The following is a 24,826-nucleotide window of genomic DNA, read 5'->3' on the forward strand; positions in this document are numbered from 1 at the left end:
AAGGGACTCACAGAGTAATTCTGCATTGAGTTTTCAATGTAGCTTTGTTTACATGATAAATAGAACTACCAAAGAAAAATAAAGGAGCAATGCTCTTTTCGTACTTGGACATGGCTCATCCTTGTGTTCCTTCCTAGCTGATTAATAAGATATTTTTCAGTGCTTTGGAACATAAGTTTTCTAGCACATTTCCTATGACAGTGGCAGGCTCAAGGTCACCACTCCTTACACAGAACTCATTGCTTTGAGGAGTACAGAGATGAGACTAGAACCACCTTTCTCCTGACCTTTGTATCACCTTTTTTCCAAAGCCAAACACTACACTTCCAGTTCTCCTCCATCCGTATCCACCCTCCCAGGAAAAACAATGAGCTTATTTTATAATGTCGTTCAATCTGTTTCTTCTAAAATTACATGAAGTCAAGCCTTAGTTACACTTGACCATCCTTCTTGAGCTAAGATAAACTTCCCTTTCCACACTGGTAGGCTGAGCTGGAGGGAGAGGAGAAACCTGTATTACCAATGTGCTGGCTGTGGTGAAATCATAGCTTTTAAGTAGTCTTTTTCTAGGCCATTGCATTTGTACAAAACTTTTTCTTTTTGGCTGATTTTTTTTTTTTTTCTTTTACTTTACCTATATTGTGACCACAGTAGCATTACCATTTGCTGTGTTTTACAAGAAACAAGATTTTACAAATTTTATTTAAACTGCTTTATCCATAAAAGCCTTTGATATATAAAAACTTCATTTGGGTCTCACCAATTAAAAATGCAATTATTTCTGAAAAATTTGCTTTTGGACTGCCTGTGGACAAAGAGTTTGAGCAAAGGAATATTATATTCAACTAAAAAATGCTAAAACTTAAGAACTGTCTCAGTCCCCACTGACATGTGAACAGTCTGCAACCCTTCTCCAGCCACAGTAAGAGCCAAGAACAGGATCTTTATTTGTATTTTAACTGTATTAGTTTCCAACTTTTAAAAATATGTAGTTCTTCATCTTTTAAAAGCTGTATGACATAGTTGGGACAGGAATTCTATATCCATTCTGCAGACAAGGAAAGAGACATCAGGAGCAGCTAAGAGACAAATATCTAAAGTCACAGTAAATTGCTGATCCAGGATTAAAACTCGGATCATCTGTCATTTATCTCCTAGTCACAGTGCCTCAATGATCACACTAACTTGGAAATCTTAACTTCATCACCAGTTATAGAATCCAAATTGGTGAAGTGTTATCGAATTTTATGATCACAAATGTAATGAAAACTGACATTTAGTCTGTGTTTTCTTTTTAGCCTGTGCCCCTGTAGGATGCAGTGAAGACCTTGGAAGAGACAGCACAAAACTGCACTTGATGAATTTTACTGCAACATACACAAGACATCCCCCTGTCTCACCAAATGGCAAAGCTCTTTGTCATACCGCATCTTCCCCTTTACCAGGAGATGTAAAGGTTTTATCAGAGAAAGCAATCCTCCAATCATGGACAGACAATGAGAGATCCATTCCTAATGATGGGACATGCTTTCAGGAACACAGTTCTTATGGCAGAAATTCTCTGGAAGACAATTCCTGGGTATTTCCAAGTCCTCCTAAATCAAGTGAGACAGCATTTGGGGAAACTAAAACTAAAACTTTGCCTTTACCCAACCTTCCACCACTGCATTACTTGGATCAACATAATCAGAACTGCCTTTATAAGAATTAATTTGGAAGAGATTCACGATTTCACCATGAGGACACTTATCTCTTTTCAGTGGTCCTCCCAAGAAATTATTTAACAAACTGAAAGGGGATTTTGATTAAAATTTTGCAGAGGTCTTCAGTATCTATATTTGAACATACTGTACACTATGTACAAAAACCAACATAGTTGGTTTTCTAGTATGAAAGAGCACCCTCTAGCTCCATATTCTAAGAATCTGAAATATGCTACTATACTAATTAATAAGTAAACTTAAGGTGTTTAAAAAAGAGAACTCTGCCTTCGATATTAATCGTAAAATTTTGCCTCAGATAGAAGAATGGAATTGGAGATTGTAGACGTGGTTTTACAAAGTGTGAAATGTCTAAATATGTGTTCATAAAAATAAAAGGAAACCATGTATGTTGCTTCAAATTGCATAATGGAACAAATGGCAATGTGAATAGGTTACATTTCTGTTGTTATAATGCGTAAAGATATTGAAAATATAATGAAATAAAAGCATCTTAGGTTATACCATCTTTATATGCTATTGTGTTTCAATATTTAAGATTTAAAATGATTTTTTGGTCACAGTGTTTTGTTGATAAAATTTTAGAATTGAAGTTTGAATTCTAAGACTTGAAACAACCTGATCACTGAAGCCAACTTTGTCCCAGCACATTCCTTAAGTCCTAATTGGGAAAAAAAAAAAAAAAAAGAAATAGTTGAAAAACTCTGGAATGTAAACAAATGATTGTAACCCTACACACTATTCAATAAGTAGTAGAAGGAGCATCACACAGATTTCAGTCTAATCTGCCCTTCAGTGGGCCATAATATAAACATAAATGTATGTGTGTAATGATAAAAAGTCATTTTCTTCAAAGGGACTACAGCTGCATGTTGTGTAGAGCAGCTTCTAAATTGTTAGACTTTGTGTTGAAATGTAATATTCTATTTATTGAGAAAGTGATTTTAAATTAGAATTTTTAATCATAGAAATCAGGGTTTGGGCTGTATTGATATTGTCAATCATGAAATGTCCACACACTCTTATTCTAAGTGGCCAATTATTTGTAAATAAAGAAGGAAATAAAGATGGCATCACATGGAAATTTAAGTTCTTTCAGGGTGGAGTTTTACTTGGTTCATACACCTTTTGCCTGAATTAAAGTATTTCATGTAGGAGGACTTTATCCTTTTTGATAGTTTCATATATCTTGAACTCACAAGAATATCTCAGATCTCTTCTGCTGTATTACTGAATAGCATACATACATAGACAATGTTCACCATTCACCAGATTTTTTTTCTATTATCTTACACTTATTCAAGCTTGTCTGTGATTAATGGAATTGGTGTCAGATGCTGGAATTTATTCTGACCAATGAACACAGCTGACTCAGGGGAGTACAATCTCCTGCCAAGTAATAGAACCAAACCCAATATGCATAAAACAAATACAATACTCCAGGCTTTAGCTGAAGGAAGCAACTACCTGTGTAATAACAAAGCAGCAAAAACTATTTCTCATGTGGCTGCATAGGCTGTATATTACATCTGATCTCTAATGTAGCTTACTGGTTTGCCTTTTTTAAAACCGAAATTGGAAATTTTCCTTTGTAAAGAAAAAAAGTCTTATGAGATAATTGCTTGATTAATGTTTTGAACAATACCAAGAAATTGTTTAATTAAAATAAATTATTTCTGTTTGAAATTGAAGTGAATGTGAAATATTGTCCTTGCCTATTTATCTCAAAGTCTGGTACTAATTGTTGGTTGTTAGTATGATTCATATAATAGACATTTGTTAAACCAGCTTTTGAGTGGAGAAAATTATTTTCCATTTAAACAGTACAGTGATGATAGCTATCAAACAGGTATACTAAAAAGTCAGTGACTGTGACAGTTTAAAGTGCTAGACAAATGATGTATAAAGTTCTTTAGTAAGGAAAGATTAACCAAAAATATTTTACCTAGCTAGAAGCTTTTAAATCTACACTTGATCATCTCTGCGCTAGGTAAAATTCAGACAAACAAAAAACAGTGGCCCATCTGTAGCTTATGAATCTATTTAAAATTGAATATTTTATTGAATATTTTATGTTGACTTCTTTCATACTAGCTGAAACTTGCTCTAAAGAGCTTCCTTTGAATCTTTAGATTTCTTTTTATAAGGTTCAATTCAGTACATCCATAAATCAACAGAATGAAGAGAACATAAATAACAAAAAGCCACCTATTCCTTCCTCTTGCTCCCTCATTAGCTAAAGTAAAATTTACATCTGTAAGACTTACTGAGTTGCTGTCAAAATGGAACTGAATTCTTAAAAGCAGGAACATGCCTATGTGAAACATTAGAAAACCAAAATAAATGGGAAAATTCAGACTTGAAGAGCTGAATCATGTGACAACAAAGTACTGATCTTAATTCAGAAAGGCTACTTGGAGAAGGTGTTATCTTAAGGGGTAAAAAACCTGTGAGTTATCACATATTAACAGGGAATAATATCAACAGAGGCACCCATAAGCAAGCAAGACACAACTGAGACAGATGTACCAGGTGAAAAAAATCTTCAGTATGGATACCCATGGGTATTCTGAAGGCTACAATGAATGGTTTAGTCTTTGACATAAGGAGGATGAACATATTATTTATACTGTATAATCTAATTTGGCTTCTATGGGGAAAGCAACATGTACATAAGTTAATTTTCTACATTATTGGGCTATTTCTGATTTTAATCAAAGCTATAAAATAGATTGTATATTTCACTAGCTTCTTAAAGTAACTTTTCCATTTTCATTTATCTCTAAAAACAGTTAACTTCCTGTGCTCTAGGAAATGCACCAATACCAAAGGTCATTGTGGAAATATGGGCATGTTTGCCCTTATGCTGTGTGGTCTCTAGATTTCTATATTTGCTTTGCTTTTGTCTGCTCTAGTAATCTCCCTCCTTTTGATCTGTGGCCTGGGAAAATGTGGTTTCTTTGTATTTCAAATAAAAGTAAAATAGTTTTTTGAGTGGTTCACTCAAGAGTAAAGTGTGGAACTTGAATTGATTCTTTAGTGTCCTATTTAAGTTCTTTCTTAAAAAAAAAAAATCTCTCAGATCTATTTCATGGGATTATGGAAAGTTAAACCTTGTCTTAGTGGGTAGTAATTTCTATTTGTGATTTTAATGAGGACTGTGAAAATATATGTAAAATTTACTTGTCTTGAAACTAGTTACAATGGCTGTGGAAGAGTTAACAGCTCATGGGGAAAAAATAACTTTTAATATAAAAGCTCAAATTATTAAATTGGGACATAAATTTTTTATACTTCCTGAGTCCATTACTATGTTACAGAATGGTAATTCACTTAGAAAGATAACTTTTCAAAATGAAAGATTAAAGGACTCAGTAGCCAAGTTATCAGGTTAAGAACATATAATATGTTTTAGAAAATTCTACATCAAAGATGTAAGTAAAATTAATTCATATAAGTATGTATCTACTTATCTATGGTTCTGCTATGGTTTGATGTGTCCCCCAAGAGTTCATGTGTTGGAAACTTAGTTGCTAATTTAACAGTACTAAGAGATGGAGCCTTTAAGAGGTAATACGGTGATGAGGGTGGAGCCCTCGTGAATGGATTTATGCCATTATTACAGGTATCGGTTCTCAAGAGAGTGGGTTGTTATAAAAGCTTGCCCACACTTGTTTGTCCTTCTATTTTTTACACCCTATTATGTTTTGATGCAGTATGAAAACCCTTGCCAGAAGCTGCTGGCAAATAAACTCCAGAACTGTGAGCCAAACAAACTTTTCTTATAAATTACCTGGTCTTCGGTATTCTCCCATAGCAACAGAAAATGGACTAAGATAGTTTCCAAATAAGCCTCTACTACTACTAACAGTAACTACCAATATAAGAGCATGTACCAGGTCTGAAGCACTGTCTTATACACTGTACGTGTACCTGCTATATGCAATACTCAGTACATCCTCACAAACTGTATTAGATTTACTTCCACAGCTGTATAGCTAATAAGTGGTAGAATCAGGAAGGATTCTGGTTCATAGCCATTCTGCTATACTGCCTAGTTATTATTAACACCTTTGAAGGTTGTCCATTCCTGCTTTTCTTTAGTTTTGGCTCCCATGACTAGCCATTAGCATATACACTGGAAAAAAATATAAGGACCATATTGAACTCTAAAAAATCAGTATCACTGTTATAGAACTATAGTTGTGGAAAAACTTTCAAAAGGTCCAGAATGACCAGGAAAACCATATCCCAATTCAGTAACTACTCCTTTCCCATTTAAGAAACCAAAACTTTGAAATAAAATATTTATTTCAGATAATATTTCCATAGTGAAGGTAAAGCAAATATACATGCTTGAGTCCATTATTTAAGGACTATAAAATGACTTCCATGAATATTAGAGTTCCTGAATGTCATTTGAGTATCTGCCTACATGCTTGTTGGAAGCTTCTGTAGCCTTTTCTTTGCAGGAATTCCAGTTTTTCTGAATTCTTCCCTTTCCTTCAGGTATTCCATTTTGCATTCTTCATAAAAGGCTGGATCATTATAGCTATGAGAAGGAAATGAAAATATTTTCAAGTAAATAATCCTGCATGTGTTAAATGTAACCTTACTTTAATTACTAATATTCAGACATCTGGTTCATCAGGCTCAATCTTTAGAAGTACACTTTTAGTAATGGTTACAAATTCACTGTTAACTTTATGCTACCAAACTAAAGACCAAATCATTCATTTTTATATAGCACTGTCACAGAATAGAGCAATGAGAAGCACAGCTCCTGTCCTGGGAACCCACGGTGTAAAGGACAAGTAAAGACTGGATTAAAATTAAATCTACAAAATACTGTGACAGAGGTATGGCCCAGTGCACCATGGAAACAAGGAAGAAATGGGGAGGGCAGAGGTATCAAGGGGAAATGCTTGAGTTGTATTTTGAAAGACCAACAGAAATCCATATAGAAGGCAAGTGTGGGAAGGCACATGGATGAGGACAAACTAATGCATGAAAAACTGCAAGTAGATAGGTACCACTATAGCAGATTATGCACATAGGAGAAAAGGCCTGAAATGAAGATGGAATGGGCAAAAGTCAAATCATGATGTGCCATTTATGCTATACGAAGAAATTAAAATCAATCCTGAAGAAAATGGGGCACAATTAATAGAGCACCTCACCTGTAAGATCAGTTTTGTGTCTTGGATGAATCTGACAACATGTGGCAGATAGGACAAAAGGAGGCAAGCAAGGTTAGAGGCAAGACAGCCAATAAACTGTTAAAATAATCCAGGCAAAAAATGATGGAAGGCGCAGGCCAAAGGAGGAGCTGTAGGAATGAAAAGGAAGAGATGATGTGCAGGAAATTTCAGAAATCAATAGGAAATAACCAATTAAAGTTAGGAGACAAGACTGTAGATACTAGACTACTGTATAATTGACAAAGACACGTTGTAGGACGAGCAAAAGGAGCCCAGTTCATTTTTGGACTTGAACAAAGAAACAAATGTTACTTTTTATAGTAAGTAATTGAACTCATGGGTGCAAACTAAACTTCCTCAGATTTAAGAATGAGAAGAGAACTTGGGGAATCACCAACTTTAAGGAGCAGATTAAAAACACTGAGAAGTACAAAGAGATGTTGGGAAAACGGGAAAAAGTATTATCAGGGAAGACAGAGGAGACTTTTAAGAAGGGGTTGCCAGAGAGAGGTCGAGTAAAAGAGAAGGAGCAGTTCGTTGGATTTGTCTACCATCAGCCCACTAGAGCCTTTACAAAGGGCAGGCTCAGTGATGTGAGGACAGAAATCAGATCATAGTGTATTAAGGAAAAAAATGAAAGTAAGAGGTAGAAATAAAGGAGCAAAAACAATGTTTCAAAATGAGAGAGGATAGCAGTTACATTCATTTCAGGGAAATGTCAATAGTAATTAACAAAGCAGAACACCCTCTTATTTAAAGATGAATAAATACTATTTCTTAGTGTATCTGGGGACTCAAAGTCAAGTACAATTTTCCCTAATAATTTTCCATTTACTTTCAGTTAATGTCACATCCACTGCTTATCTCTTCTAAACAAGCAGAAACAGCCATCCTTCCTAGCCCCTCTCCTCCCCTCAGATGGACTAGAATCTGTTATTTTCTTCTTGTATTTCTAGGGGGTGAGAGAGAGAAGGATATTCAAATGATTAATATTCAGATAAATAAATACTAATCATAAAAGAGCGAACATTTACTGAATACCTATCATGGTAAATGTGTTTACATGCAGTACCTCACAATCACTCCATAAGATATAATTATTCCTTCTTACAATGAGGAGCCTGCCTAAGGTAACACGGCTAGCTAAGCTCTCACTGATAAAGAAGCTGAACCCAGGTTGCCCTCTCTGCAGTCTATACTCCTGTCTACTCTGCTCTAGAGCTGCCCTGACTGGAGTGAAGGATAATATGTCAAACTAGCAATAACAATTATGATGACTGAATCTGAGATATAAAAATTATTTAATCAATGTATAAGACAGAATTTAATAATTCAGTCATACAAAAGTTTAAGAGATTCATTTACTCAGTAAACATTTCTTGGAAGCACTCGGGAATAGAACTGAAAGAATATTAAGTCACAGAATGAACTTCTACTCCTATATGGTAAAGCACTGAGTACAATACCTGGACCATAAATAAGGGCTGCTGTTGATATTATTAACTTAAGAAAAAAAATCAATATTGATTATGTTTCATCATTTACAAATATAGCAAATATAGAGATGAGTTTACATAATCTCTAAAGTCTTTTCCAACTCCACCATTCTAAAAAAAGGTCTATAAGTTTATGTGTACATATTTTATTTAAAAAAATATAGGGTCAGGTGTTCATTACATTTTTATTTAATCCTCTAAGATTCATACCATACTGACATATACGCTGCACAGGCTACAGAAATTAAAGGAAATAAAGGCTTACCAAAACTAAGATCTCTCAACATTCAATTAACAATACTTACTAAAGTATTCTGCAATCTTATCTGTCAATAATGTGGGCAATAGAACATGGGTGAATAAATCAGCAAGTGAATTCAAAGAACTTCATACATTTTTACTTAAATTTAAGGAACTACAACAAAATATTAGTGAACATGATACTATAAAATTATTTTAAAAGTGAATTTGGTTAACTTAAAAAATCTAAATTTACCTTTATATCATCCATATGATTTATCTCAACTTTCTAGGAGTTAAATTATATTAATCCAACAAATCACAAGGCTGGAGAAAGTCTCAGAGATATTTTAATTTAGTTATCTTTACAATAGAATAAACAAAAATCAGTCTGTACTATATTTTACAGATCAAACTGTTCATGAAAAAAGATTTATTAAATAGTGAAAAATCATATATTTTTGTCTGCTGACAATGCTTTTTAATCAGATACAATGCTGAGAAAATTTGAAAAGACTCTTTCATAAATATGTTGCATTTTTAAGACTATACTGGAACTTTAGACTCAGCCAACAATATGATAAATTTGGTATGGAGAGGTACAGAATATATTACATGTAATGAGTTAAGTAACATACTCTTATCTACCACAAATACACATAGAAGCACAAACACTGAGACAACTACTTACTAAGCAGTTAGACATTCTTTCAATGCAGAATTTTCTTTCCGGCATTTTACTACCATAAGAACTCCAGAGTTCTTGCAACATTTGGTAAAATCTGAAATAAATTTGGAAGGAAAAAATTACTTGTAATTACATCTATATAAATACACACACACATACACACATACACACAATTTTCTTCTTTTTAGAAAAAAAAAAGAAAGCCTGTCACCCAGGCTGGAGTGCAGTGGCATGATTATAGCTCACTGCAGCCTTGAACATCTATTATGTACATTGTGCTTGGCACATGGTACCATGCTCAACAAAAGACATGTACACCAGTAAAAGGCAGAATAAGATGAGTGATATTCACTTTGTAGAAATAAATGTGATTTGAGAAGACGGAGAGAGGACTTCTGAGATGAAAGGCAAGGAGACTTCATAGAGACAGGATGTAGAGATAGGATTTCTAGTAGAGAAACAGTACAATCATGGGCTGCTTAACAATGAGGATACGTTCTGAGAAATGCATCATTTGGCAATTTCATCGTGGTCCAAAGATCAGAGTGTACTTACACAAACCTAGATGGTACAGCTGAGTAGATATCTAGGCTATTTTGTATAGCCTAGGCTACAAACCTGTACCATATGTTACTGTACTGAATACTGCAGGCAATTATAACAGAAAGGTAAGTACTTGTATATCTAAACATTTCTAAACATAGAAAAGGTACAGTAAAAATACACCATTATCATCTTATGGAACCACCATCATATATGTAGTCTGTCATTGACCTAAACACTGTCATGCAGTGCACGACTGTATATTCTAGGAGAAATACAAAGACTTGACTCCTCCTTTGAAGGGGAATTGTTTCCAGACATTGGTATCTGTCGTCTAGTCTCTGCATGTCTTCTTAGTACCTGGCAACAAAAGCCGGTGGATGCCCACCTGATGGCAGCAAGGCATCCCTTTGCTTTTACACAACCCTGCCATGGTTTCTGAACTTCTAATAACAGGACTCCCATTTCATTCCCAAGTAAGTTCTAGGTGCCCTAGCTATTTCAAATGGCTTTCTGTCAAATTTCCACTCTGCTAGTTTGCTCTTTAAATTGTACTGGCACCTTGGGTATTCTGCCTTTTCAGGACCACAAACCCAGAAAAGCCTGGTGCCTATGCTACCCACAGGTGGGCCACTTACTACTCTGTCTTGTGTTTGCTTTGGGTCAGACTCAGTCCTGTCTTATCCCTTACACAGGACAATATGCTTTGCTCCTCATCTCTTGCAGCTACTCTCATGAACTATTCTGGTCCCTCCTTCTGACCACTGGCTGGCCTAGTTCCAGACTCTGCCACCCCTAATCTACTGTAAGTAAGCAACTATTTCCAAGTGAGATCTTAAACACCGTCCTTACAAAGAAGCTGTAGGCAAAAAAATAAAAATAAAAATAAATTGTGTATTGTGTTTTCTCAATATCTTTTGTAACTTTTAAAATACAAAATAATCAAGATTCCTCTCTTTTCTTGAGCTATGTGTTATCCTTCCAGGTACTTGGGATTATAAATTATTTATAATTGTCTTAGACAGATATAATCTTAGGAGTGTCCGTGAAAATACATAATTATGTAACAAAAATATTTTTAAACCACAAGCAACCAAAAATGAGGTTTATTAAATGCATAAAAAATTCATTAGGGGGGCTTTGCTGGGACAAGAACCCTATAGCATAGATACCTGTATCCACTCTCAACATCATAGTGATACTTCCAAGAAAATTGGTGGAATAGGAAGAAGGAACAAGGGATGCAAGAAATGACTTTAATTCAAATAATTTAATGTGTGTGATCACATGAAGTGAGTGATACATAGTATTCCCCTTCAAGGACACACATGATTAGTTCCCTTTGGCTTCTGCTTCACTAGTCTCAGCAGTCCCAACATTTGTTCTCTCATTCCCAACCCAGCCTGTTAGACTCTAAACATAATCAAGTATCTTCTTTATTCCAAATACAAATGTTCTTGTTCCTCTTGATGCAGATGAGCTGGGCACACAGGTCAAATCAAACCAAGGGAAATTCCTTTGTGCCCTTTGACTAAGGACTCTCTAACACTCAAAAGGCAAAGCAGACTTATAGCCAGCTCATTTTCAGTGGAGATGCTGAAGGGTAGCCACATGGCTATCTAAAAGTCAACTAACTTTCACTCTGGAATGCCTATCTATTCCTACATGTTAATTTTTCTATTTATAGCATGATGTTAAGATCTACCTTTACATAAGCAAAGACTAGGATCCCAAATAAAAAGACATGGGCAATCCTCAAACAATATGTATATAAAGTTAATCCGGAATTAGCTAAAGCTAGCTAAAGGCTTCTTTAAGAGAACTGCCATGTTCAATAGTGGTAATGAACCATGGGCTGGATTCCCCTGCACCACCTTACCTTTACTGTCTCCTTACTATACCTATACCAGACCAGTTCACCCAAATAATATCTGGAAGAAAGGTAATTAGATCATGAATTTTGCCTCATGAGAACACACTAGTTGACCAAACCTCAGTCCTTTTCTGTAAAACACAGACACAATGGCTGTTAGCAAATGCTTACTTTCTGAATTTAACAAACCCAATATTTTAACTTACTTGAGAAACTCAGAATAGGATGCTTAGGCATTGCATTAAGACTTGTTTTATCTAATATTAATAAAAATGTCCTTGGTAGGGAACTGGTACAAAACAGCATTTACGTGTTCTGATCACAACAAAGGCATAGTTCTATATACTTTCACACTTGTCTAAATCTCTTCAGGAGTAAATATGACTGACCTGAAGCCTTAAGCTGTCTGCAAGGTTTTTGTCACTTGTTTAGCAACAAGATTTTAATGAGGACCTTTCTTTCATTCTACATTAGCATATATTCATATAATAGTGATGTTGCTAATACTGCCAACTGATTTCTAAAATGGAATTCTGAAACAAATCCAATTTAAATCACTTCCATCTTTCAATTTACATGAAATGTTAAAGAGCTTGTATATCTGATTCTATCAATAATTTTAATTACTATTAAAAACTATAAAATCCAAATTTCATTCAATTCAGTCTATCTTAAGATAATACAAAAGAATATCAATAAACAGTAGGAATGTGGAGAGATTGTTAAAAGTTATTCCAGGGTTTAAAGTAAGGAGCACTCAGTATATTTTTTCTTTAAGATATCAAGAACATAAAAGTCTGTGTCTTTCTTTTGTAAACTCTTAATTTATCTCAAAGAAAACACGTAATATCATATACTATTGGTAAAAATATTCTTTGAAGCCAGGCATGGTGGCTCATGCCTGTAATGCCAGCACTTTGGGGTCTAAGGTGGGTGGATCACTTGAGGCCAGGAGTTTGAGTCCAGACTGGCCAACATGGTGAAACCCCATCTCTACTAAAAATATAAAAATCAGCTGGGTATGGTGGCAGGCGCCTGTAATCCCAGCTACTTGAGAGGCCAAGGCAGGAGAATCACTTGAACCCAGGAGGAGAAAGCTGCAGTGAGCTGAGATCATGCCACTGCACTCCAGCCTGGGCAACAGAGTGAGACTCTGTCTCAAAAAAATAATTAAAAAAAAAAAATTCTTTGGATATAATTAAATTTGGCTCAAGATTATCTAGGAAAAAAACATAAAGAGATAAAGTCTTCTCCTAACTTTAACATAATGGACAAAATAATTATTCACATTGTAATTAAGTACAAGTAGTCTATATAATTAAGTACAAGTAGTCATATCATAGTATAGTTTAACTATGATATGAAAAAAACTTGGGAGCTTCCATATAAAACAGTAAGAGAAGTAATTTACTTTTTAACTTATTTAATTTATGGAACTTCCAGATATACTTTAATACTTAAATAATCCCCAATAATATGGTTCCTTAATTGAGCAAAGGATAAATATGACAACTGTGCATTGAACTAGAAATAGCAGATAGTTCATCTTTTACACTTTCTCTGCACATAGTTTCAAGCAACATCATTACTTTGCAAATGCAGTTATCCAGTTAGAACTAAAGCATTCACTGAGATGACAATTTTAAAACACACCAAATTAAAAGAAATAATCCCCATTATTTCATTTCTCTGATTAGAACCACTCTGTTCATATCTCCATTAATTTGATTTTTAAAATGAATTTTTTCACAACTATCTTTAGACACAGCACTTATTCCTAACTTTTCAGTACTTTAATTTCCTTAGCTAGTAAAGTCTTCAAAAAAATGCCTATTTTCTCCTAGCATTACAAAAAGCAAAGGCATATTTGGATACCAATATAATTTAGAATTTTAACATATAAGCTATAGGCAATATTTCCATAACTGCACCATCATCTTAATAGGTGGAAAAAAATTAGGACATCTTGTTTATTAAAGAACATAGTAGGGCAGACTTAAAAATCACCCTAAATTCATAATACATCATATCAACTCTACAAATAGGAATCTGAATCACAAAACTTTCCTTCCATAAAACTAGGTAAGAATAAAAGCAGAGAGGTACTTTAAACATAATGTAGAAAAGATCCTTTGAAAAGTTATTGAATTATAAGAGGTTTTACAAATATAGGACTAAAAATGATAAAATTTGAAAGAGGGTCTAAGTGCTGACTTTTAGTAAGATTTCCCTTCAGACAAAGGTGTCTGCAGTTTTAAATCTGTAACATAAATTAAAATCTACAAATAAATTTTCTCAAGAAAAGCTATCTTTTATGTGAAGACTTCTGTAGTGAACAGTCTAATGTCAGGTCCCTATAGACGATGCCTAAGTGCTGCGCCACTCTCAGTAATCATCATCCCTTCTGGAAGCTGTGAAGTAAAAAGTGCCTGAAGACAACAGGAGGTCACCCTCAGTTTTCAATGCAGGGATGAAGGTCTGAACCAAAGCAGAGACAATGAAGATAGTATTTTTGTCCTCTTCTTTCTAATGACTGCTCAGCTGAAGGAAATCAAGGCCACAGGGACACACAGCACATTATTCTGTATAACCAACAGCATGAACAGTATTTCATGAGGTTCTGACTTTATATACATTAGTCTATAAAATTTAGTAACACAATTGTAGGTCTCCCTGTGACCTCTGCATCAATGACCTAAGTAGTTTGGCTTTTGGAAAGAATCTAATCCAACCTATAGACAAAGCCAAATATAAATTAATTCCAGACTGGATGAGAAGTAAATTAGGATAAATTCAAGTAAGCTGAAAAATGTGCACCGGTAAGTCTTTTCCAGCAAACATTCTAGCCACCCATCCCTACAAAAAAAAAAAAAAAAAGAGTACCACAGACAATTTTCTAAAGATCCATAAAACTATTAGTTCAAATGGAAAAATATAATGTCCAGAAATGATAAACATCTTTTACAACAGGGGTCCCCTAAATCCCGGGCTGCAGACTGGTACCAGTCCATGGCCTGTTAGGAACCAGGCGAGACACCAGGAGGTGAGCGTCTGGCAAGGGAGCATTACTGCCTGAGCTCCCCACCTCCTGTCAGATCAGCAGCAGCATTAGATTCTTATAGGAGCACAAACCCTCTTGTGAAGAACTGTGCATGCGAGGGATCTAGGCTGCACACTCCTTATGAGACTCTTAACTAATGGCTGATGATCTGAGGTGGAATAGTTTCATCCCAAAACCACTGGAAAAGTGTCTTCCACAAAATTGGTCCCTGGTGCCAAAAAGGTTGGGGATCGCTATCTCACAAGACATATATTGAAATAGTGGCTTCTTCACTGCACTACATCTTTAAAAACATTTCCATTTTCAAAGGCAAATCTATACACTGCAGATGGGAACTCACCAAATCACTACCTTAATTTTAAAGAAAAGATTCATTTGTAAATACTGCATTAGTTTTTCTTTAATTACCAAAGTAGAACGAAAAGAAAAAATTATCTACATTCCTGTCTTCATGATAGCAACAGCTAATATTTATTGTGTTTATAATAGACACTGTCCAATGATTTAATTAATGATTCACATGTATTAGCTGATTCAATAAATTACAATATTTAAGTATTTTCTCATTTATTCAGGGGCTCATAAAATATCATTCATTCATTCAACAAGACATTTTCAAAGTACTTACTGTGTGTGTAAACACTGTGCTAGCTTCTGGGGTTACCATGTAGAGTAAGAAAGGGTTCCTACTCTGTGGGAGCTAACAATAGCCCCTGAGGAAGACAAGTAATCTTCAAATGCTAACAGTTGAGTTGCTATCTGCTCTGGGCAGGCAGGGTGCTATGGAAGCACAGAATGGGAACCTCAAACATACTCAGGAGGGAATTCCAATGTGAAGTATTCTGTGATGGACACTGTGTTGTGTTAGCAAATGAAGAGAGGGAACAGTATTCTGGACAAAGGGAAGGGCATAGGTCTGGAGGTGAACAGGCAGGACATATTACAGAGAATAATTCAGAATGGTTGGTACATTTGCTATTAGCCTGTGTGTGCGTGTGCGTGTGTGTGTGTGTGTGTATGTGTGTGTGTGTGTGTGGTGGATGTCAGGTGGAGGAGAAAAGGCATGTACCAAGTATGACCAGCAGGCAATGTTAAAATGTATATTTGCTATTAGCTTGTGTGTTTGTGTGTGTGTTGGGGGCGGTGGTGGTAAATGTCAGGTGGAGGAGAAAAGGCATGTACCAAGTATGATGAGTAGGCAATGTTAAAATGTATATTTGCTATTAGCTTGTGTGTGTGTGTGTGTGTGTGTGTGTGTGGCAAATATCAGATGGAGGAGAAAAGGCATATACCAAGTATGACCAGTAGGCAATGTTAAAATGTTTAGGCTGTGTTCTAAGGGCTATCGAAATCCTCAAAAGAGTTTGCACAGTGGAATGACAAGATCATTTTTCTTCTGCACAGAACCTTAGAGTAGGCAGAGGAAACAGAACTGGAAATAAGAAAACTGGATAAAAAGTTAGTACAATAGTACAAGGGGCTAAAAACATTTAAACCTGTAGCAGACAAAGTAGGAAAGGACAGAAGTGAGTGAATAAAAATGAAACCAGAGAGAACTAACAGGACTTGGAATATAATTATTTATGAGTGTAACAGGAGGAGTCAAGGATAACCCCTAATTTTCTTGCTGGGTGCATGATGGCCCAGGTTGATGACTTAAAAAACACCAGAAAAACAAACAAAAGCACTGTTTTACATAACACACACTCACCAAAAAGGAATAGCATATGAATTTGTTCTGTTTTGGTGGAGGAAGATGGAATAAAGATGACAATGAATTTAGGACATGTTCAGTTAAGGCGCCTGTGAAACATCCAAGTAGAAGGCAGTTAGCTATGAGTTGGAAGCAGGTTCTGAAGATATAGTTTTGATAGTAGTAACTTAACAAAAATAATGAAAAGAGGCCCTTGACGACCACTGAGGAATCCTAACACTGAACGCTAGGAGAAAAAGAAGAAACTGGAAAAATACAGAGGACTATGTGGCACCAGAGAAAGCAAGGAAACCAAGCATTTGACCCTCAGTATAAAATCAGGGTCCACTAGGCCCAATTTTAGTTTTGCAGGCTTTTTTTTTTTTTTTTTTTTGAGACGGAGTCTCGCTCTGTCGCCGGGCTGGAGTGCAGTGGCATAATCTCGGCTCACTGCAACCTCCACCTCCCAGGTTCAAGCGATTCTCCTGCCTCAGCCTCCCAAGTAGCTGAGACTACAGGCATGCGCCACCACACCTGGCTAATTTTTTGTATTTTAGTAGAGACGGGGTTTCACCATGTTGGCCAGGATGGTCTCGATCTCCTGACCTTGTGATCCGCCCGCCTAGGCCTCCCAAAGTGCTGAGATTACAGGCGTGAGGCACCACGCTCAGCCTGTAGGTTTCGTATATAAGTAATTATATAACTATTTCAAGAATATTTCATGACTTTATTCTTAGAGGCCTCCAAAAATCTAAAGAAAATTGACATATTTTTAATACAATAAAATTCATTTTATCAACTAGGATCATTTGACCTTCATGTAGAGCTAAGATTCAATATATAACTTATTGATCTTATTTTTCCTGTATCTTCAAACATTTTATTTTATCATAGTAGAAATTATTGCATCATGGCCTTTCAGTTATTTCCAACTATGCTAAAAATAACTACGATAAGAAAAGAAAATGATGAAATCCCCTAGAAGGATGCAATAGTGAAATAAAGCTTCCATTATTACATCACATTTACTATATTGCTCAATGTATTGTATTATCGTTCATGAAGATATAAAAGTAGCTTTTTCTTTTTTTTTAAAGCTTTCACTGAATATGGTTAAGATTTGAATTTTTCTTTTCATTTTCTGCCTATGTTAGGTAGCATAATAGTCCCCAAAGATTTCCCAGTCATAATCTCTGAAACCCGTGAATATGTTAAGATACAGAGGAAATGGGAATTAAGGATGCAGACAGAATTAAGTTTGCTAATCAGTTGAAAATAGGGAGGTTATCTGGGAAGGCCCAAAGTAATCACAAGGGTCTTTAAAAGTGAAAGACAGATGCGGAAGAAAACAGGAGAAAAGAGATGAGATGATGGAAGCAGAGTCAGAGAGATTCTATCTTGCTGGCTTTAAAGATGGAAAAAAGAGAATACCTTCATCTTTGCTGCAAAAGGCAAGGAAACAGACTTTCCCCTAGAGGCTCCAGAAACAAACACAGCTCTGCTAACACCTTGATTTTAGCCCAGTGAGACCTGTCACACTTCAGAACTATGGAACTATAATACAATGAATTTGTATTGTCTTAATAAAGCTACTAAGTTTATATAATTTGTTACAATAGCAATAGAAAACTAATATACTACCACACTGGGGGGAAAAACTGGCCAAAAGATGTTTTTCAATTATCAGATGAATTAGAAGAATGCAAAGAAACCAACAGCAGCACTCTAGACTTTAATGAAGATGATGAAATTGATCATATAAGCACATAATTATATTGACTATAAGTCTTCAGATGACAGTATCCCAGATGAATTTTCTCAAAATCAGGAACTGATGTGTGAATAATACTTTTTTTCTTGTCACCCAGGCTGGGCACTGGTAAGATCATAGCTCTCCGTAGCCTTGAACTCTGGGTTCAAGTGATCCTCCCACCTCAGCCTCCCAAGTAGCTAGGACTACAGGTGTGCGGCACCACACCTAGCTAATTTTTTTTATTTATTTTTCCTAGAGACAAGGTCTCGCTATATTGCACAGGCTGGTCTTGAACTCCTAGCCTCAAACAATTCTCTTGACTTGGCCTGAATAATACATTTTTAAGGACAAAAAGGAAATATAGTATTCTCATCCCATTAGACATTTAACAGAAGTGATTTTTCATGAAGTATAATGAAACAAAAACTTGTATCCCATTGTGCTAAAAATAGGGCAATGCAGTATTCTTTCATCTTTTATGATATCTGTGTGTTGAAATGTACTTGATCCAAATGCTGAAGACAGATATATTTAAAAGGTGATTAAAAGGAAATAGTATTTGTAAATCTAAAAGTGAAAATATTTTAAAACTATGGAGCTGAAAAGATGGCCATCTTAACTTCAACAAAATTATGAGTCATTGGTGTTTTTAAAAATATTTCATTTTGACTGGGCGCGGTGGCTCACGCCTGTAATCCCAGCACTCTGGGAGGCTGAGGTGGGCGGATCACCTGAGGACAGGATTTGGAGACCAGCCTGACCAACACATGGCAAAACCCTGTCTCTACTAAAAGCACAAAAATTAGCCGTGTGTGGTGACGGGTGCCTGTAATTCCAGCTACTCAGGAGGCTGAGGCAGGAGAATTGCTTGAACCCAGGAGGCCGAGGTTGCAGCATGCCGAGATCGTGCCACTGCACTCCAGCCTGGGTGACAAGAGCAAGACTCTGTCTCAAAAAAAAAAAAAAAAATTATTCATTTTAAAGATGTAAGTAGTTCACCAACAATTACTATATATTTAGAAAATGCTAAAGATTCCTCTAAAAGACTACTGGATTGATAAATGACATCAGTGAAGTTTCAGGATACAAAATCAACATGCAAAAATCATCATTTCTATACACGAGTAACGTTCAAGCTGAGAACCACATTAATAACTCAATCCCATTTACAATAGCCACACACACACACAAATACCTAGGTAGACATCTGGCCAAGGAGGTGAAAGAGCTCTATGAGAACTACAAAACACTGCTGAAAGAAATCACAGATGAAACAAATGAAAAAACAACCCATGCTCATGGATTGAAAGCATCAATGTCATTAAAATGCCCATAATGCACAAAGCAATCTACAGATTCAATGCTATTCCTATCAAATTACCAATGTCATTTTTCACAGAATTGGAAAAAACTATCCTAAAATTTATATGCAACCAAAAAAGAGCCCAAACAGCCAAAGTAATCCTAAACAAAAAGAACAAAGCTGGAAGCATCACATTACCCAACTTTAAAATATACTACAAGGCTATCATAACCAAAATAGCATGGGACCAGTACAAAAATAGGCACACAGAACAATGGAACAGAACAGAGAAGCTGTAAATAAAGCTGCATACCTACAACCAACTGATCTTCAACAAAGTAAACAAAAATAAACACTGGGGAGAGGATACTTTATTCAATAAATGGTTTTGGGAAAACTGGCTAGCCATATGCAAAAGAATGAAACTCAATCTCTACCTCTCACCATATACAAAAATTAACTCAAGATGGATGAAAGACTTAAACGTAAGACCTCAAACAAACAAAAAAAAAAAATTCCTATGAAAAACTCTCCTGGACATTGGCCTAGGCAAAAAAATTTATGACTAAGACCTCAAAAGCAAATGAAACAAAAAGAAGATTGACAATTGGGACCTAATTAAAGAGCTTCTGCCCTGCAAAAGAAACCACCAACAGGGTAAACAGACAACCTAGAGAAAAGGAGAAAATACTTGCAAACTATGCATCCAACAAAGGACTAAGAGATGTTGAGGATGCGGAGAAAGGGAATGCTTATAAACAGAATGTAAATTACTTCAATCCCTGTGGAAAGCAGTTTGGAGATTTCTAAAAGAACTGAAAAATAGAACTGGATAATCCCACTACTGGATAGCTACCCAAAGGAAAAGAAATCATTCTACCAAAAAGACACTTGCCCTTGTATGTTTATTGCGGCACTACTCACAACAGCAAAGTCATGGAATCAACCTAAGTGTCCATCAGCAGTGGAATGGAGAAAGAAAATGTGGTACATATATACCATGGAATACTACACAGCCATAAAAACGAAAACATGTCCTTTGCAGCAACATAGATTTAGCTGGAGGCCATTATCCTAAGTGAATTAACAGAAAAATAGACAAGTACCGCATGTTGTCACTTACAAGTAGGAGCTAAACAATGGGTATGCAGGGACATAAAGATATAAATTATAGATACTGGGGAGTCCAAAATGGGAGGGAAGGAGGGAAGGAGGGAAGGAGGGAAGGAGGAAGGACAAGGGCTGAAAAACTACCTATTGGTTACTATGATCACTGTTTGGGTGATGGTTCAATAGACGCCCAAACCACTGCATTATACAATATATTCATGTACAAACCTGCACATGTACCCCTCAAATCTAAAGTTAAAAAAAAAAATTTTAAGATTAAAGGTAAACTAGAACCTATTAGAGCTATATGGAGTCAGAATCTTTAAAACAGATTATGTTCCAGTTCATGATAAGCAGTTAGTGGCAATCAAAGGACATAAACCATTCCAAGTTATAAAACTTTCAGAACAAGTAAAATAGGGAATAAAAATTGGGGCTTGCTATGTTTAAATTCTTATTATACTTTCTAAAGTCATTGTCTTCATTCTTCTATAAATTATTTGAATATAACTTTAAAATATAAAAACTAACAAAATGTATCCATCAGATGACTATCTTTTCTGGGAAAGTTTGGGTCAAGGAAGGAATAATCATTATTGTCAAATGCTGTTGAGACGTCTAGTAAGATGAGGGAAAATCACCCAACAGTTTTTATGTTAAAATTTTAAGCCATACTGTCCAGAAATACCTTAGATTCACATAATTCCAGTGAGGGGATTAGAACAGATAAAAATCCTTACTTCTTATGTGTGATGCATTAAACATAGCTTTTATTTTCAATTCTCTAGGACAGTTAGTTCCTTATATCCATATTCACAGGTTTCAGGGATTATGACTGGGACATCTTTGGGGACTATTATTCTACCTAACATAGGCAGAAAATGAAAAAAAATCCAGTCACAAAAGGAATATAAAATATCTCATTAAAAATTTTTATATTGGCTGCATGTTAAAAAGATATTATTTTGGATACATTAGGTTAAATAAGATGTATTTTTTTTAAGAGACAGGGTCTCACTATGTTGCCCAAGCTGAATGTGGCTAATGCGACTGCATAACTAAATTTTTCATTTTAATTAAAATAGCCATGTATGCCTAATGGTGACCATCCTGGACAACATAGCTAAAGACATTTTTAGTTCCTTATACTTCAGGTGAGATGCAAACAGGTGGCTGATGATGATTTGGCTACTGGTTTATGATTTATAACTTATGATCATTCTAGGCTTAGTTATCTTCCATATCTTTCCTTGGAACATATTTTCTTATCCACTGATCCTTTTTAAGCCTATTAAAATACCTAATCAAAATAAAATATTTAAGAAAATAAAGACTAAGGTAAAAAATAATCATTCAGCAAAGCTTACTTGCTTAGCTTATATTTATTCAATAAATAAATATTTGTGCATTTATTTGTATACAAATGAATATTTGTAAATATTCATATACATTTATCGAACAAATAGCTGAATAAATAAGTGAATTAACTGAAGGAGTGTCAATAATTCTCATTTTCTACCAGGTTTTAGTTGATTTAACTCACTCTAATATTTTAAAATATGTTGTTAAATAATCTCTGCCATTAGTAATCTGTTTTCTACTGTCTTTGACAAAGATCAAAATTTCCAACATTGTACTTTATCATGACTATCTCTTCAGTTTAGTAAAGGCTGTACTCAGCATTTATTCATAAACAAAATTCAAAAAAACAGTAACAAAACTTTGGGGTTTCATAGCAAAATTAAAAAGTTTCAGGAGGATACTGAGATTCATTATCTCAGTTGATTAGAATATGTTTGAAATTAAAATGTGATTCTTACAAGAAGCAGTTAAAACACTAGGAACATACATGATGGAAAACCAAAAGTCAAGAATACATTAATAATGTTGAATAGAAACTGTCTTATTTCAGGTGGCCTTTTTCTTGTTTTTCTATTTTCCCATGGCAACTTCCTAATCATTTTTTGCAAGGTAGTTAATAATGTCAGTAATAATAGCAATAAAAACATGAAAATGGCAACTAAGATAAACTGAGTGTTTACTCTGTACCAGGCACTACTATACTAGGTACTTTAATGTATGTTAGCTCACTTGAATTGTACAAAAACACGATCAAGTAAGCACTATTTTTATCTTCATTTGCCAGATGAATAAACTGAACTTTAAATAGGCTACATCATATTTCCAAGATTAGTGTGGCATACATAGATTGGTTTAGAACCAGGTCTTTTAACTTCAGAAATGTATCTGTAATTACTATTAGATCTCACTTATTCCTTTCCAGAACACAGAAAAACTCCTATGCTTGGCAGAAATTTCCATGCCCACGCAACAGAGACTTAACCCAGGCCAGGTATCTCACATGAGGTCACAAATGAGACCTGGGAAGCAAGTGGCAATGGTTCATCACATTGTATCACTACCACAGGAAAGAATAAGGTAGACACTGTTGCTGGTTTTTTGCTAAATGACCACTTAGCAACCATATAAAATCAAATAGCATCAGATACCTCAACTCTCCAATTCCATTCTGTTTTCCAGTATTCCTATAAAATACATTTAAATATTTAAAATAAGGATTTTACACATTAGAAAGGGGCTTCTTCAAGCAAAATATAATGAAGCGCTAAATTTCATGTTTCAGATATTAAGTGCTACCAGAATTTGAAAGGGAGACATTCGCACAGCCTGGTGTGGACAATGAAAGCACCAAATCCCTCTATCTTTTTTAAAAGATCACATGGAAAAGATTCCTTAAGTCTCCCTAAATACATTTTTCTTACATATTCCCTCTTTGCTGTCCCACATAGTCTCCAATGTTAAAAGACCAATTCATTAATAGGTATTGATAAAAACAATTGACAAAAAACAAAAAAACAAAACAAAACAAAATAGGCAAACTTTTGAACATGGAGCCTTCTAGGTTTTCTTGCCACTAGTAGATGCTTTGCCTTCTCTCATCACCTACACAATGGAGAAACAAAAGTAGGATCCGTGTTTTTAGTAACGCAAGTAATAAACTAACCTGCTGGACTTTTTCATATTTGCAAATGGTCTACAGCCCATTCTGGCAATAAGTATGAGCCAACAGTGACCATTAACTACTACTTATTGAGGGCCCTGGACAGGACCAGCTGTCTTGTTCTAGACTTCTGGAATCAAAAAGGTTAGAGTGTGAAGGTCTTTAGAGGTCAATCTATTTCAGAAAGTGTTTCCTACTTCATCTTACTGTTTAAACATTTGTGGTGACAGAAAATTCCTTAACTCGCAAGGTAACCAGTTCCATAGTGTGTATGTGTTGATGGGGGTTGGTGTGTGTTGATGGGGAATGGGAGTACTATAGGCTGAAAAAAGCTAGTCTAATGCTGCCGCTTCATCATACACTATAGGAAATAACATTCATATTTTTTTCTCTTCTCCTGGCTCAGCGCCAGTTTAAACATTGCCGCCTCCTCAAGGTATGTGATTTCCAGACTATTAACAAATCCTTGTCACCCACTTTATAGTATGCTCATTTGTCAAATTTATTTATTTAACAACTGGCTTAAAAAACATTAGCATCTCGTATTAAAAAAAAAAAAAACAGCATCCATAAGGACAGTAAATTCTCCAAATTCGATCGCAGTAGAATTTTTCATGCAATTCAGATATAGACTACGTATATATCTTTCTTAACAAAAATAAATCAGTAAGCCGAGTGCAGTGGCTCACGCCTGTAATCCCAACACTTTGGGAGACTGAGGCAGGAGGATCTCTTGAATCCAGGAGTTCAAGACCAGCCTCAGGAACATAGTGAGACCCCGCCTCTACAAATAATTTTCAAAATTAGCTAGGTATGGTGGCACACGCATGTAGTCCTATTTACTTGGGAGGCTGAGGTAGGAGGATCGCTTGAGCCTGGAAGGTCAAGGCTGCAGTGAGCTGTGATCATGCCACTGCACTCCAGCCTAGGTAACAGAGCATGGCCTTGTCTCCAAAATAGTAAATAAATAGGTTCCCATCTGTGAGGAATCGTGAAAAGAATAACATATTATTAGCCATTCCTCATCTTGTCTTCTCTCACCTGAAATAAAAAATATTTTTATATGAATGTGGTTTTTGGTGATGTCATCAAATCTATCACAGTAACACCAATTGCTTAAGT

General features: G+C 35.4%; 2 protein-coding genes across 10 annotated transcripts in view; one reads left to right on the forward strand and one right to left on the reverse strand.

Annotated features, from left to right (window-relative positions):
• AZI2 (5-azacytidine induced 2) overlaps nucleotides 1-2,231 on the forward strand; it is a 25,398-nt gene extending 23,167 nt beyond the window's left edge. For 2 of the 3 annotated variants that reach the window (XM_009239252.4, XM_054550442.2), the window contains exon 9: nucleotides 1,299-2,229. In XM_009239252.4, coding sequence (XP_009237527.3) covers nucleotides 1,299-1,711 — 413 coding nt within the window. In that variant the 3' untranslated portion in view covers nucleotides 1,712-2,229. 3 annotated transcript variants of the gene reach the window in all.
• CMC1 (C-X9-C motif containing 1) overlaps nucleotides 624-24,826 on the reverse strand; it is an 84,405-nt gene continuing 60,202 nt past the window's right edge. For 6 of the 7 annotated variants that reach the window (XM_054552450.2, XM_054552451.2, XM_024244722.3 and 3 more), the window contains 2 exons: nucleotides 9,350-9,440; nucleotides 624-6,273 (listed from right to left, as the gene is read on the reverse strand). In XM_054552450.2, coding sequence (XP_054408425.1) covers nucleotides 6,153-6,273; nucleotides 9,350-9,440 — 212 coding nt within the window. In that variant the 3' untranslated portion in view covers nucleotides 624-6,152. Of the gene's footprint in view, nucleotides 6,274-6,901; nucleotides 7,051-9,349; nucleotides 9,441-24,826 lie in introns of all 7 variants that reach the window. The other variant, XR_008523823.2, reaches the window with a different exon arrangement.

Source organism: Pongo abelii, chromosome 2 (assembly GCF_028885655.2).
Source record: "Pongo abelii isolate AG06213 chromosome 2, NHGRI_mPonAbe1-v2.0_pri, whole genome shotgun sequence".
NCBI classification, from domain to species: Eukaryota; Metazoa; Chordata; class Mammalia; order Primates; family Hominidae; genus Pongo; species Pongo abelii.